This window comes from Branchiostoma lanceolatum, chromosome 17 (genome assembly GCF_035083965.1).
Source record: "Branchiostoma lanceolatum isolate klBraLanc5 chromosome 17, klBraLanc5.hap2, whole genome shotgun sequence".
NCBI classification, from domain to species: domain Eukaryota; kingdom Metazoa; phylum Chordata; class Leptocardii; order Amphioxiformes; family Branchiostomatidae; genus Branchiostoma; species Branchiostoma lanceolatum.
In genome coordinates this window covers 8,625,500-8,639,073 of record NC_089738.1, presented here as the reverse complement: position 1 = coordinate 8,639,073, position 13,574 = coordinate 8,625,500, and the positions used below count along the sequence as shown (strand labels likewise).

The 13,574-nt window shown below is 41.2% G+C and overlaps 3 protein-coding genes across 8 annotated transcripts; 2 read left to right on the top strand and 1 right to left on the bottom strand.

The window, feature by feature from the left end:
• Positions 1–1,264: 1,264 nt before the first annotated feature.
• LOC136422809 (immunoglobulin-binding protein 1-like) lies at positions 1,265–7,225 on the bottom strand. Of its 2 annotated transcripts, none has more exons than XM_066410695.1 (9): positions 7,077–7,225; positions 6,132–6,244; positions 5,376–5,460; positions 4,974–5,027; positions 4,497–4,664; positions 3,451–3,615; positions 2,832–2,977; positions 2,388–2,548; positions 1,265–1,634 (listed from the first exon to the last, which is right to left on the bottom strand). In XM_066410695.1, the coding sequence occupies exons 1-9, from the start codon at positions 7,200–7,202 to the stop codon at positions 1,594–1,596; spliced, it is 1,059 nt and encodes a 352-aa protein (XP_066266792.1). In that variant the 5' UTR covers positions 7,203–7,225; the 3' UTR covers positions 1,265–1,593. The 2 variants fall into 2 exon arrangements, with proteins under 2 accessions (XP_066266792.1, XP_066266791.1); XM_066410694.1 differs by having other exon boundaries at positions 2,388–2,551; positions 7,077–7,224.
• A 163-nt stretch (positions 7,226–7,388) lies between these two features.
• Positions 7,389–9,802, top strand: LOC136422818 (protein FMC1 homolog). Its single transcript, XM_066410707.1, has 3 exons — positions 7,389–7,494; positions 8,203–8,355; positions 9,154–9,802. Exons 1-3 carry the CDS (start codon positions 7,423–7,425, stop codon positions 9,250–9,252), a joined length of 324 nt encoding a protein of 107 aa, XP_066266804.1. The 5' UTR covers positions 7,389–7,422; the 3' UTR covers positions 9,253–9,802.
• Positions 9,803–10,952: 1,150 nt separating this feature from the next.
• Positions 10,953–13,544, top strand: LOC136422820 (uncharacterized). Of its 5 annotated transcripts, none has more exons than XM_066410713.1 (4): positions 10,953–11,238; positions 11,753–11,853; positions 12,241–12,451; positions 13,091–13,544. In XM_066410713.1, the coding sequence occupies exons 2-4, from the start codon at positions 11,828–11,830 to the stop codon at positions 13,160–13,162; spliced, it is 309 nt and encodes a 102-aa protein (XP_066266810.1). In that variant the 5' UTR covers positions 10,953–11,238; positions 11,753–11,827; the 3' UTR covers positions 13,163–13,544. The 5 variants fall into 5 exon arrangements, with proteins under 5 accessions (XP_066266810.1, XP_066266807.1, XP_066266809.1 ...); XM_066410710.1 differs by having other exon boundaries at positions 10,958–11,238; positions 11,748–11,853; positions 13,091–13,542; XM_066410712.1 differs by lacking the exon at positions 10,953–11,238 and adding an exon at positions 11,268–11,339 and having other exon boundaries at positions 11,748–11,853.
• Positions 13,545–13,574: the final 30 nt, after the last annotated feature.

The window sequence follows — 13,574 nt, the reverse complement described above, 5'->3', positions numbered from 1 at the left end:
GCCGAGGAGGAGAGGGCCGAGGAGGAGAGGGCCGAGGAGGAGAGGGCCGAGAAGGAGAGGGCCGAGGAGGAGAGGGCCGAGGAGGAGAAGGCCGAGGAGAAGGTGAGTATATAATTTCTCGTTGGGCTGGTATTTTTGAATATTTTGCTTTTTGGACCAAAGATTCCAAAGCATCTTCATATCCATGAAACATTGGCAAAGCTTATGATATCTACACCAAAAAACGCATACCTTACTTTTATCACATAATAAGGGACAAAAATTGTGGAACTTTGTTCTTACTTGGTGGCGCGGTGGCATAGTGGCAGTGTATTTGGCCCCAGAACCCAGAGGTACCGGGTTTGAATCCAGGTTTCCCTGTTTTGTCCCGTTGACGTTGTGCCCTTGGGAAAGGCACTTCCCACTACTTTCCCTACTTCATTCAGGTGAAAATGAGTACCTAGCTTCGGTTAGGTGCATCCCTCGGATAGGATGTTAAAAGGAGGTCTCGTGTTTGAGGAGAGCCACACCTCAAGCACGTAAAAGAACCCAACACACTTATCAAAAAGAGTATATATATATATATCTGTCCGGACATGCAGCTTGTACTCCGCAGTACAAATCTGGTGTGTTACTCCTTGATGCGGTTTACCGGGTATACAATACAAACAAACAATAAAGGCAAAAAAGTGAAAGAAAATCAACCAAGTCAATGAAACAGTTGCTTAACTAATATCAAAACATTTTGATTATTCAATTTGTTTTTCCTGTTGGGTGACATATCCTCTACCTACAACTTAGTCTTTTTATTCTACCTATAACCAGAACCAAAGTCTTTTTGTAGCCAAATTGGTCATGATGCATATCATTTTGATGTGTAAAAAAATATGCTGTAGTAGATTTGATGGATTAGCTTGAAAATGTTGTCTTGCTAAGAAGTAGTTTGCTGCTTGAAAAGTAAACTTCATGAATGAAACATTTATGTCTTTATTGAGTATCCCTTAATAATTCCAGACTCCCAGCAAAACATCGTCCAAAAAACAAAAAAAGAACAGAGGCAACAAACAGACCACACCACAGACAGACAGTACACGATGGAGGCGATTCAGGAAAGCCGCCCAGAGACTCCTGCGCTGTTGTTTTAGCTGCTGCACCCACACGACTGACCATGACTAGTAAGCAAAGTTTACACAGTTCTATCTTTGAGACAGACATAGACTGAACTACACAGAATTAAAAAAAAAACATTGACGTACACAGAAGAAAGCACACAAACACTTTAAGATCAGCTAGAAGTTCAACTGTATGTATATTTTATTTCATCTTTGACACAGCCATCATATTACACGATAGTTTTATTTTTGTTCAGAACTTGAGATTTTGCAATGTTTCAATAGAATGGTACGCACAGTGGGATGGATACTACAAGATAGATGGATTCTTTTTATTGATCATACAAGCAAAAATAGAATAATGCCTTTTTTCATTTTGCAGGTGTTGGGGGGTTAGCGGCAGCCTAAGGATTTAGTTAAACAAGAATTACAGTATTTTCAGGGAATTTAGTGAAGCGAGTTTTGTACAACTTGCAGAGTGAAGTCCAGAGGAAAGGGAACATCAGCCCATGTTTTGCCTGTTCCCCCAACCTCGTCTGTGATCTAAATGTAAAAAAGAAGAAAAAATCACATTTTTGTTAAACATGTTAAATACATAAATATACAATATTCAAAAACTATGCAGAAATCATCATGTTTAGATGATTTAGAAAGGATGGTTGTGAAAGGGAGAAAATACAGGTTCAAGGGGGATTGAAAAAAATGTAGAAAAAATATGTACATATAACTTAATTGTAAGGGTTCAATTCACTTGTCATAATTTAGATAAATGAAAAATATGTACCATACAAGGGACACATCTTCCAAAGATGTGGGCTAACTATCTACGATATTAAGTTGCAACTATTCTTCATACTCCATGTACAATACAGTGTTTGGGCACAACACTCCCATTTTTATGTCATTCAGCATACGTTAAATACAAGTACTTTCATACTTTACTTGTGCTTTTGCTTTGATACTTTTTGTTCGAACTATCACAAGTTGGTGAATCTTTGGTTAAGAATTGGAAGCATTTGAATGATTCAAATACTACTATGATCTGTGCTCCAATGAGAGAGAGAGAGAGAGAGAGAGAGAGAGAGAAAGGGAGAGAGGGAGAGAGAGAGAGAGAGAGAGAGGAGAGAGAGAGAGAGAGAGAGAGAGAGAGAGAGAGAGAGAGAGAGAGAGAGAGAGAGAGAGAGAGAGAGAGAGAGAGAGAGAGAGAGAGAGAGATTTGACTGGCAACCTGAAATGTTGGGCAACCTGAAATGTTTGGCTTCAAACTCTTCTCTAACAAACGTATGACCCTCTCACCGTCTTTAAAGTCATCGAAATCGCGCTGCTTCCTGAGCCGTTCCTCGTCGTCCCTTTCCTCCTTCTCGTCCTCCTCCTCCTGTTTCCTCTCGGCCTCCGCAGCCTCGTCAGGGACGACCCGACGCACGTTGTAGCTGCCTGGTTCCGTGGGCTCAGGGACTCTGCTGGGAAAATCAACACTGAGAACAGTTTTATCAGGTGGGTAACATCTACTAACAAAATTCCACCAGGGTACATAATTCCGCCACCCTGAAAAGATACGTCCAAACAACGTCGTCCCCCAGTATGATGCACTCCTGTATATTTAAACTGTGCATACATGGGGGTGCTGCACTAGAGATATCTCAAACCCACTGTTTTTCAAAGTGGCGTGATGTTTACAATGTTGTCCTACTTCCTTCTACCGGTATGAGTACACCTGTCCTATTTCACACCTGTCCTTACCTGTTGAGTGCCTCAGCTGGGATCTTGCCCTCCCGTACTTCCTTCTCAAAGTATTCGTCCATGCTCATGGTGGGGATGCTGGGATAGCCGGCACCGAACACCTGAGCCTGCAGCTTGTCTCTGGTGAGGATGAAGGGTTTCAGGGGCTGCAGACAACAGATGGAACAGCAATCTAATACAAGCCTTTGAGGGGCTACAGACAATGGTGGCAACAGCCATTATGTGTTGAATTAAGAAGTCTTGTCTTACACAGAAGCTTTCTACCTTCAAGTTTCTAAGATACAGAGAACATCTAAAAGGCAGTCTTGGTAGTCCTTTGCTGTCAAAGAGGACTGTTAGTGTGCTAACACCAAGAAGGCAGCATCTTTTGATAAATACTTGCACATCTATTATCTTCTCCTCGCTCCACCCAGGTGTAAAAATGGGTACCTGACTTTGGTTGGGGAGGTAAAAGGTAGTAGAAGGAGAGGGATGGGCTCCGCCTTCCAATAACATACCCAAGACACAGTGGATAACAACCCACTGCCCCTATGGCCTTAAAAAGGCTACGGCCTTAAAAAGGCTATAGGACTATCTTACATCTACCATAACTTTTTTTACTGTCACACTCACAGCCCACCTTTCTATGCGGCTCTGCCTTCTTCTGTTCCTGTGGTTGTGAATCATGTTTTCCTTGTTTCCTGTTGGCCATCATGTGTAAGATCTCCAGTTCCTGGTCTATACTGGACAGCTCTCTGAAGGCAGAGTGGACCCATTTCTGTAGCAGTAATGTGTAGTACTCACGCTGGACAGGGCAAGAAGAGAAAAGACAAATGAAGAAAGATGTGCATAGAGCTGTGCATTTTAGAACTGGACTACCTGGCGTCGTGTGGCGCAAGTGCAGAGCACGCGGCTGTCAAACAATGGGACCCCGGATCTAATCCACGCGGAGGCTACCGTGCCACCCTTTCTCACTCCAATGTAGGAATTGACACGGTCACCATACTCGATTTGAATATCTGTATTTGTATCTGTACTATGTATCTGTACTATGTATCTGAATATGAATAAAGATAATACGAGTGGTTGCCATAGCTACCTGTTCCCCGGTAAACTATATCAACGCATAGCAGACGGTAATCAGAGGACACAATCTAAAGTCAAAAGTCCCATTAGCAAGGACTAGGGTCAGGAGTCAAACTTTTTGTGTCAGAACTGTCAATAGCTGGAATTCTTTACCGGATAAAGTAGTTGCAGCAGAAACCAGTTCAAGGCTAGGCTAGATGATCACTGTGAAAGGCGCAAGTCCGCAGTGTGAACGAGCAAAGCACAGTCATTGGGTACTAAGATATCTACGTTTTTGGCCACACTGCAACGGTGGAGCCTTCCTATTGTGGTAATTCTTTAATATGTATACATGTATGAAAGATACAAATGTTAACATTTGTCTAAACTCGAATGAAGTGAGCATATCAGTATACTTGTAGGTAGCTCACAAGTCAAAGTTAACATGTGTTATGAAGATTTCATAACATAATCATATTACATTGTTTTTGTCTAGTATATAGGGCTGTCTCCAGCTTTGAATTTTTTCTGTCCCACTCATTGTTTGGAAGCCCATGTTTTTAAAATTTCGATATCAAATCTGTCATTTTGAGCTTACAAAAATACAAATATCTTCATCACCTGTACTTCGTCATCCTCTCCTCTTGTTTCAATGGAAACCCTCATGGCCTCCAGTTTCTGTTCGTTCTCCTTCTGTTGTCTGAAGCGAGCGATGGTGGCCTCCCTCTGTCTGGACATGGCGGCCATGTCTGTGGGACCAGCTTTACTGGAGTCACCAGACTGGTACTCCTGTGTAACACAATCCGGGTAAGCCAAGGTAAAGGAGTAACCCTCACAAAACCTCTACACCAAGTAGACACAACACATTCAATGTGCATGGAAATCCATGGCACTTTGTAAATTGTAAGACATACAGACAATCGAACATTTATGTAAGGCAAACGATACACATCAACAGAATCCCCAAATAAACCATCTTCACTTGTGACCTACAGGTATATATCATTCTAACAGGAACCTAGATTGTCACCCAGTTATAGAGATTTGTCACAACCTGCCATCCCCAATCATCAGTGGTATAGTCCTCACTCCACTCACCTCAGAAGTCACACCATAAGCCTTGCAGACCTTCAGGAACTCTGTCAGATAATCCTGCAGAAATGAAAATAATCTTTGAAATTGAATAATCTTTAAAAAGATCAATGATCATTGTGGTACCAAAAGATCTTTTACCTCAAGCATCTACAAAGTCCACCAGACACATATTGACATATATGCGGTAAACTATTGTCATACATGTATATAAAAGACATAATCAACATGTATGAGATAGTACAAGAAATAATATAAATCATAATGCATACTGATTCACTGTAATGCCTACAATAAGCCACCTAATATCATAAGCCATTTTAAGACTTAAAAACAACCAGTAACAAACCAGGCCACAAAATATAGAGAACAGTATCTTGTGTGCTGTAAAAAAAAGTAACGTAGTACCTTAGCCTTCTGCACCAGAGGTAGCCTGTCCTCCCCCATGTGTCTCATAGTCAGGTCACACATCAGGGCAGGCAGCAGCAGATATCTGGAACAGGCAGGGTTATCATTATACACAGTGAAATGTGTGAAGGCAGTACTTGGCAGTACTGAAGCACCAACTAGTAATCCACGAGGGTACTGCAGCCATAGAACTATCAATTGGTCTATAAACCAGAAACAAGATGGCTATGGGAATACATGTATGTCAGAATCTCACGATGGTTGCACCCATCGTTGAAAACAAATTCAAACAAATTTCGCTATCACAAACAGTAATAACAAATAAATGTTAGCTATAGACAAGGAGGTTAAATATACATGTATATTTAACCTCCTTGCTATAGATAAATAAACTTCATGACACTGGAGAGAACGGCACAACGGCAGAGCGTTCGACTCAGAACCAAGAGGTCCCGAGTTCGTCACCGATCTTGTGCCTTTGGGAAAGGCACTTTACAAGACTTTCCTCACTCCACCCAGGTGTAAATGGGTACCTGACTTCGGTTGGGGAAAGTCATATTGAGGTCACCTGGTGGCGCCGAATGGCAACCGCCCAGACCCTTGCGACAGTTCCACAAAATGCAAGTGTGGATAAGATATTATATATGTTGTGTATTGTGTGAAACCAGACGAGTGTTATACCCTGCATCAATTCAGTGCTAGAAAGGCTGCCATTGCGGGTAATTTCTGACCAATAAAAAAGAAGAGAAGCCTGACCTGATATTGCATGTGGCCACTTCCTGTAGTTCCTCGTTCTCACTGAACAGCTGGAGTTCCCTCACCATGTGTGCAGCCTGGTCCAGGAACCCCATCCCTGATTTCACCTGGTCCTGTAATTCCATGGCGAAAGAAAGCAGACGATTCTGAATCAATCTATTTTGTGGTGATTTGATCACATGCAAGGAACAACAACAACCGTCCAGGCCAGAATAAGCCCATTCGCAGTTCTGACTACGCATGCGCAGTGTCAAAGGTGAGGGCCCCTGAGACGTAAACAAACCCAGTCTGGCCGTTGTTATGCAAATCTAGACAATGTCGAGACAAGAACTGTTTACAAGCCAGGAGCCTTCACCTTTGGCACTGCACATGTGTAGTCCGAACCGCGAATGGGCTTGTAAAGGGGTATCTTGAAACACAAGAGGCAAGTATAATAAACAGACTCCAGGCTCCCGGGAATCGAACCCGGGCCCACCAGCCCAAAGGCCGCATGCCATAACCACTAGGTAGGCTAAAAGGTCCACACCCATTGGTAGCACTTGAACCCCACTGTTACAAGGCAACGGAAAATATAGGAGAATGATATCAGAGAAAATTATGGACAGGCATGACACTAACTGAAACACGAAGAAAAACAGAAAACTCAGAAGGGTGGAGAAAACTGGTAGCCAGATATATTCTGTGGTGCCACAATGGTCAAGAGATGATGAGAGATCATGTTAACGTGGTACTGGTTAGAGATAATCTGTTTATAGAGTTCTCTTTGAATTACCAATGTCATCTCTGTAATCGTAATCTACAAATTTGTGGGAAACACATAGATTTGTCATGAACATCTGACATCCTGTCTAGATCTTGCATCTTGTAAAAACAACAACACAAATATAAAACACTTGCTGCATGCATATGGGAAGATAAAAACACAAAAGAAGCCTCAGTTCACACCTGTAACTTTTGAGATCCCGTCGGTTCGTCACTTTTCTCTACATCCCTCTGAATTTTCCAACCTCGCTCAAAAATCTCCGATAATTTTGGACCATCGGCTCCATTTTCTTCCGCCATGGTTATCATAGATGTGAACGGTACCACTAAACTATGGGGATTTAAGAAATAAAAACAAATTATTTCTGTTATTATCTACGAAAAAAGGCATTCAAAATGATCTTATCAAAATTGAATTAAATTTAAAAATCTAGTTTTGTTGAAATTTTGGAATCATGCGCTGATAAAAAGGATTCCAGGTTTGTTTATTTCATTTAAACACCCCCTGACAATGTTAGTCTAATCCAAGATGGCGACGTCCATGGAAAGGTTGCGGGTTCTCCGTGGGCTGATACGGGAATTACGGCACGTACACAAGAAGGTGACTGATACAATCAAGATGTAGTCGATAAGGATAATGTATAGATGATATAGAAGCCATAAAGTAAGCATACCGAATTCAAACGAAAAACTGATCGACAATCGAAGGTGTACAAACAATTGCCCCCCTCCCCCATGACGTTTTTACTTGCGCCACCACAAATTTCTAAGCTTTCTGTTGTCTCAAAAGAGCATTATCTTTTTTGTTTTCTATTTACAACGGTTTCTCACTCACCCCTTGAAGTTTTGTAGCCATGGGTCGATGTACCATGTATATTTGCTAAATCTGGCACCTCAACTTTAGCTTAGGTTTTTTTAATAAAAGGTATCTGCTTTAGAAACTAGACCACAGCATGTCCATGGCAAAAGATGCAAAAACCAGCAATCTTGCTGCAGTACCAAGGTCAGACGCCAGAAGGCCCAAAATCAACCTTTTCCATCGTTTTCACAACACCTCCTGACATTTATTCATAATAAGCTGGTGTGTTGTGCCGAAGGGCGGTTATACCTACATGTACTATACAGATACAGATACCAAATATCATCACAATCCATCCAGAACTTATTCCGCCTTACGCATATCAATGAGGTTTTATATAGAACCTATATACTCCTTGTGCATACACACACACGAAAACAAAGTAAAAACTATACGCCATTTTTCATTGAGGTACATGTGTAAATGTAGAGCATGTCTTCCATTTCCAAGGGTCCAGTGAAGGAGACCATAGCCTACAACTACCTGATGGAGCAGTACCGCAAACATCAGGTGACTGACCAGAGGGTCTGCAGGGCACACCAGGAGCTACAGCGCAACGCTGAGACTTACCTGTGTCTTCTGACGAGTACAAGATTACAACAGGTGAGACTTACATGTACCTGTGTCTTCTGAAGAGTACATTGTACTAGTTGTTGGTACTGACGCAGTGCTACAAGGTCCAAATATATCTTAATTTTAACATTCGTGTACAATAAGTTTTTACAAATATGCACATGCCAGATTCACTGTATCTTTCTCTCTCTCTCTCTCTATCCAATTTAACGTCTTTTGTTCCCCATCATCTGGGGGTTAGACGTGCTTGCACATGGATGGGGGAGCCCCAGAACTCCTCATCAAGTGCAAGTCCTTTTTTGTAGCAAGAGTTTTTACGGCCGGATGCCCTTCCTAACGCCAACCCAAACCCTACTGCTGGGCTTAGGACATGGGAAATGTGTGTTAAGTGCCTTTCCCAAGGGCACAACGTCTGGGTGCATGTCGGGACATGTCTGGGTACTCCACTGGGGATTGAACCTGGGTCTTATTGGTTCATAGCTGGATGCTCTGCCACTGTGCTACACAGACGCCACCTTTGCCTCTGTGAAAATGGAGATATTGTTTTACATCTGTGTGTTATGTCTTGGTGTGTGTGTCTAGTTATTTGAATATCGTACAGTAGAGTGACAGGATGTGAGGCAGTAGATGGTGAAACCAGAGACTGGCAGGATGGGAAGGTTGACTTGGGTTGAAATTTTGTCCAGTAGGCTGGCAGGAAAATATATAGACAGAATTAGCAAAAATTTTACAAAGAAGAATAAGAGAGAAATTCCCCCCAATTATAATTGTTGATTCCTTGTTATGAATGTAATACTAATAGTGTGACCTTCTGGTTTGTATTTCTAGGCTCTCCACGATGAGTACTATGGGAAAGGAGAGAAGACAACAGAAGAGACAGCCAAGATGCTCGGCTTTGAACTTCCTCAGAACCCACCTGACAAATAGACACACCTGTACTAGTCTGTAAATATGGAGTCAGTTGCAGTGTGCTGGCATGTTGCTGAAACGGAGTCTAAATCTCATGCTGCCTTGGTTTTCTTTTAATGACTGTTATGCTACGTTGAGGGTTTTTCTAGAAAATTGTATGTAGTGTGAGAGTGGAGCAAGGAAGTGGAAGTATGGTGTGAATTTTCCCCCTGCCACGGTGTGAAGTTTAAGAGAATTCTGAGGGTTCTTGATGGGAAAATTTCTGTTACACAGTTCACATTTGAAGACTGGCCACATGTGACCTTTTAGCATCCCTGGTCAGTCAGAATTGTGTGCTTTTCAGAGAATCTGCTCCCTTGAGAAAGGGGGAAAATGGTTGGAGCATGGGGAGGCAGTGCCCCTGTCACCCTTTTTAGAAAAAAACCTGTATAACGGGTATCTTACATTTACAGCTATGTGTACTGAAGATATGTCTTATCATATAGGAATGGCAAGAAAGATATGTAAAAGGACTCATTGTGAATGATTTTGTGATCCCAATTGGTATGAATATAAGGTTTGGATAGTCTGTCACTGATGTTGTAACTACAGTACATGTATTATGTCAATTGCTGATGATTTCTTAATGAACGTATTGGAGTAAGACTACAACTTAACCTGTTTTGGATCACTACAACTTAACCTGTTTTGGATCACATGGATAAGGTTACATGTAGTTTCACAAATGTGGTTATCAGTATGAATTTGAGAAAGAAGCAGAAACAACTTTCTTTGACAAATAAAAGACAAAACAAATTAAGTCGTATGTTTTAACTCTTTGTTGACTAATTGTAGAAAAATGTTTTGTATAAAATGCATTCTGATTTTATTACAGTTGAATGTAGAGAATATACTGCAGAAGAGTTTGCACCCAATACTACAATAGACTTCCCCATTGACCCAAATGACCCAGCCATCTTTATTTTGCTTTATCTAACCGGTGCAATGGCCTAGTGGGTAGAGTGTTCACCTTGCATACGGTAGGTTGTGAGTTCGATCCCTGGCCGGGTCATACCAAAGACTTTAAAAATGGTACATACTGTTTTCTCTGCTTAGTTGTGTGGCCCAAGGGCTAATGAAACGGAGATGGGCGCCACCCTATGCACCATCAGTGTGGGAAGTAACTTTGACTTATTTAAAGATCATCCTGCTGTCAAGATCCAAGGCAAAACTTGCCCATTTCACCATGATTTCTGACTTGTTATAAAAAAAATCAATACCACACGCTTGAAAGGATGCTGTCTTTGTGACATAATGGGGCGATGTGTGGCTCAACTCCTGGTTGCAGGCTGCAGGAAGTCCTCTTTGGCAAAACGCTTTTAAGATTTTCAAAATTGGAAAATGTGTTGACTGGCAGTTCAAATAGCATTGCAGCAATTTGTGTGCTCGTTCTTGCATTTATGACGTAAATCGCTGGATGTCCCCATTGTCACGCAAGGCCATCCAGACAGCAGTTCACAACCATCGAGATTACATACTATTGAAACATATTAAAAAAGTAATAATTTAATAGTTTAGTAACTTTGATAGTTTACAGTTAATAATTAATAACTTAATTTTAATAGTTTAGTTTTTATAGTTTGTAACTTTAATAGTTTACTTCTAAAGAATGCGAGTCGTAGTGCCAATTTTCCAAGAAAAGTTTCCTTTAGGTTATAGTATTTCACGCTAAGCCACATACACCGTAGGCTCCAAACATTATCAAAATACTGAAAATTAAAGATCGAAGATTACTTTTTGTTTTGCTTGCGTTGGCATTTTGAGCGTTCTACCTTTATACGATAGAAAACACTTGCATTATCACTTCTTATCCTTCGATGTCCGGAGGTTCAGTTAATCATTAACACAACAGTGCTGGCACGTCTATTTACAGGTCAACATTTGAGTACTCAAACCTATATGTAACACCTAGATCACGCGGTTGTGGCTCAACAGATCGCGACTGCCCAACGACTTACTAAACCGGTAGGGTAACTTTTCCTTTTAGGTAACACATTTGTGTTCACACAGTAACAGAATATGGCATATGTTCTAACGTAGTACCATATGAGTACTGGCCACGTAAGGTAATGCAGTGGTATTTAGACAGGGGCGTCTGTATTTGGTGAGGCTAGTCGCTCATGATCCAAAGTCCAAAGGTCAATCGTGAGCTTATGTCATATGACGAATTATGAATGAACTGGAATATCCTTTTTGTTTAAGTTGATTAAGAGCTAGTGTCCCTGGTCATAGTGATCTTACTTTTTTGAGTATGAACATTTCATTTATGAGTAACATTTGTACATGTGTTTTTTGTACTATACCTATAATGTAATGACTGTACCGCGTCGATATATACTTCTCACGGTGGGGAGGGTGGGTGTAATCTGTACATACGCCACTCATAACCGACCAGTATGCCTAGACCTTACATATGACGTAGTATGTTCAGAGTCTTTCACATTATACTGTGACTAACATGCCATACTCTTCAGTTCAGGAAACAGTTCTACGAGATTGGTCGTCTGCACCGAAGGTCCGGGTTTCTGAGTGGATCAGTGAAGTTCCCTGAACAATGTTTGATGACACCGACTGGTGGATGTGAGTATAACGTTGAATGGAGTTTCACCATCTCCCACAATATTATTGATATTCCTATGGTATCCACTGTGATTTCATATTAGACATTATATGAAGTGTCTTGAAATTCTGTGGAGCCCTCCCCCAAAAGCCCCCTCTACGAATACAAAAAGGATAATCTGTGAATGGTTGAAAATTGTGGGCATATGGTCGATGAGTGACATGATATCAGATGTGTCACCTTGCAAATTGGTTTGTTCCGAACTACACTGTAGATGAACGTAACCTTGAATTCCAAGAAACACCATTTCAAAAAGGTAATTGTATAATTATAAAGTGAAAACCGTTTCATGTAAAAACTAGCCGTTATCATATTAGAACTGATTGATCTTTTCTTTCCTTTCTCAGACCCTTCTTCGTCGTTTTTATAATCATTCAGATCATTCTGATTGTCTGTCGGTGCTGTTTTATAAAAAGACGCCAGGCGGCGTACGAAAGAATAACAGCCTCAACAGTTCCTGCGGGAACAAGTACAGAGGAGAGCCCTGCTCTACAGTACGTCCAAATCCCCGGACAACCGCCTCAGTACAGCCCGAACACTTCATATCAGTACGCGCCGGTAAGTGTTTCGTGTTTGTAGTCATGAGACTATGGCATAATTTTAGTTCTCACCATGTTCGTATTAGGTTAACGGTGCCACGATGTTACATTAACTAAAGAAAATTTTCAAAAGATGTGTCTTTATATATTCTACTGGGCTCAAAATTCATTTTTGGGAATAGGTGCACTGGTGCACCTAGCCTAGAATTGCACTGGTGCACCTAGCCTAGGATTTTTTGGTGCACAACATAGAATAAAGTAGAAAGTCAGCAAAACGTATCTACACACAAGGCAATTGCCTGTCTTCAGAACTTCAATCTGAAATTCTAAAGCTAACTTCAAACTTTCAACAGCTATTACATCAAAATTCTGGTATTTAAATTTCACGGATATTCTGTATACTAGTGTGCAATAGAACCTTTACCCTGTAGCCTACAACAATATCCAGGTTAGCCAAACATGCATATGTTCTGTTCTCATTTATTTCATCAACACGATGTCAAGATAAATGCTAACTTACACATGTACAGTTACTCAAGCAACTTAATAATAAAATTTTGAAACTATCAGACGTTTCAGACAGCGTCCGCTGCCTTAAGTCAGTGACACACAAAGTCAACACGTTACGAAAGTCTTGTCTCGTTTTTTTACTTTACAGGTGCCTGTGGCTCCCCCGTACAGTGCGGCAAAGCCAAAGGAAGAGGAACCCCCACCACCATATGTACCCTAAACAACTACATATACTACAACTTAACGGAAAGAAAGCCATAAGAACGTTAACGTGATACATACATAGGCTTTTCTATAGCGGCTGGTCCAGTTAAAGTCTCTCTCTATATGTTTGAGATGTGTCCATAATCCTCTGAATATAGTCGCTTTGTCTGGTCAAGGATTAACTAATCGATGAGGGAGGGGAAATATAATCGATCATTTCAGCTAGGATGCATTCTCTCAAGCCAGAGTCGTCGTCCCGCGGCCATTGATATAAAGTTAATGATCCGACATGGCATACGGTGTTATATTAAGTATTGTCGATTCCTTTAACTGCCGAATGAACAACCGAGTTCTAGAAGGGAACGAGGTTGTTTATTAGACGGTGATAGGAACGGCGGATAGTATCCAATAGCTCAGGTCAATTACGG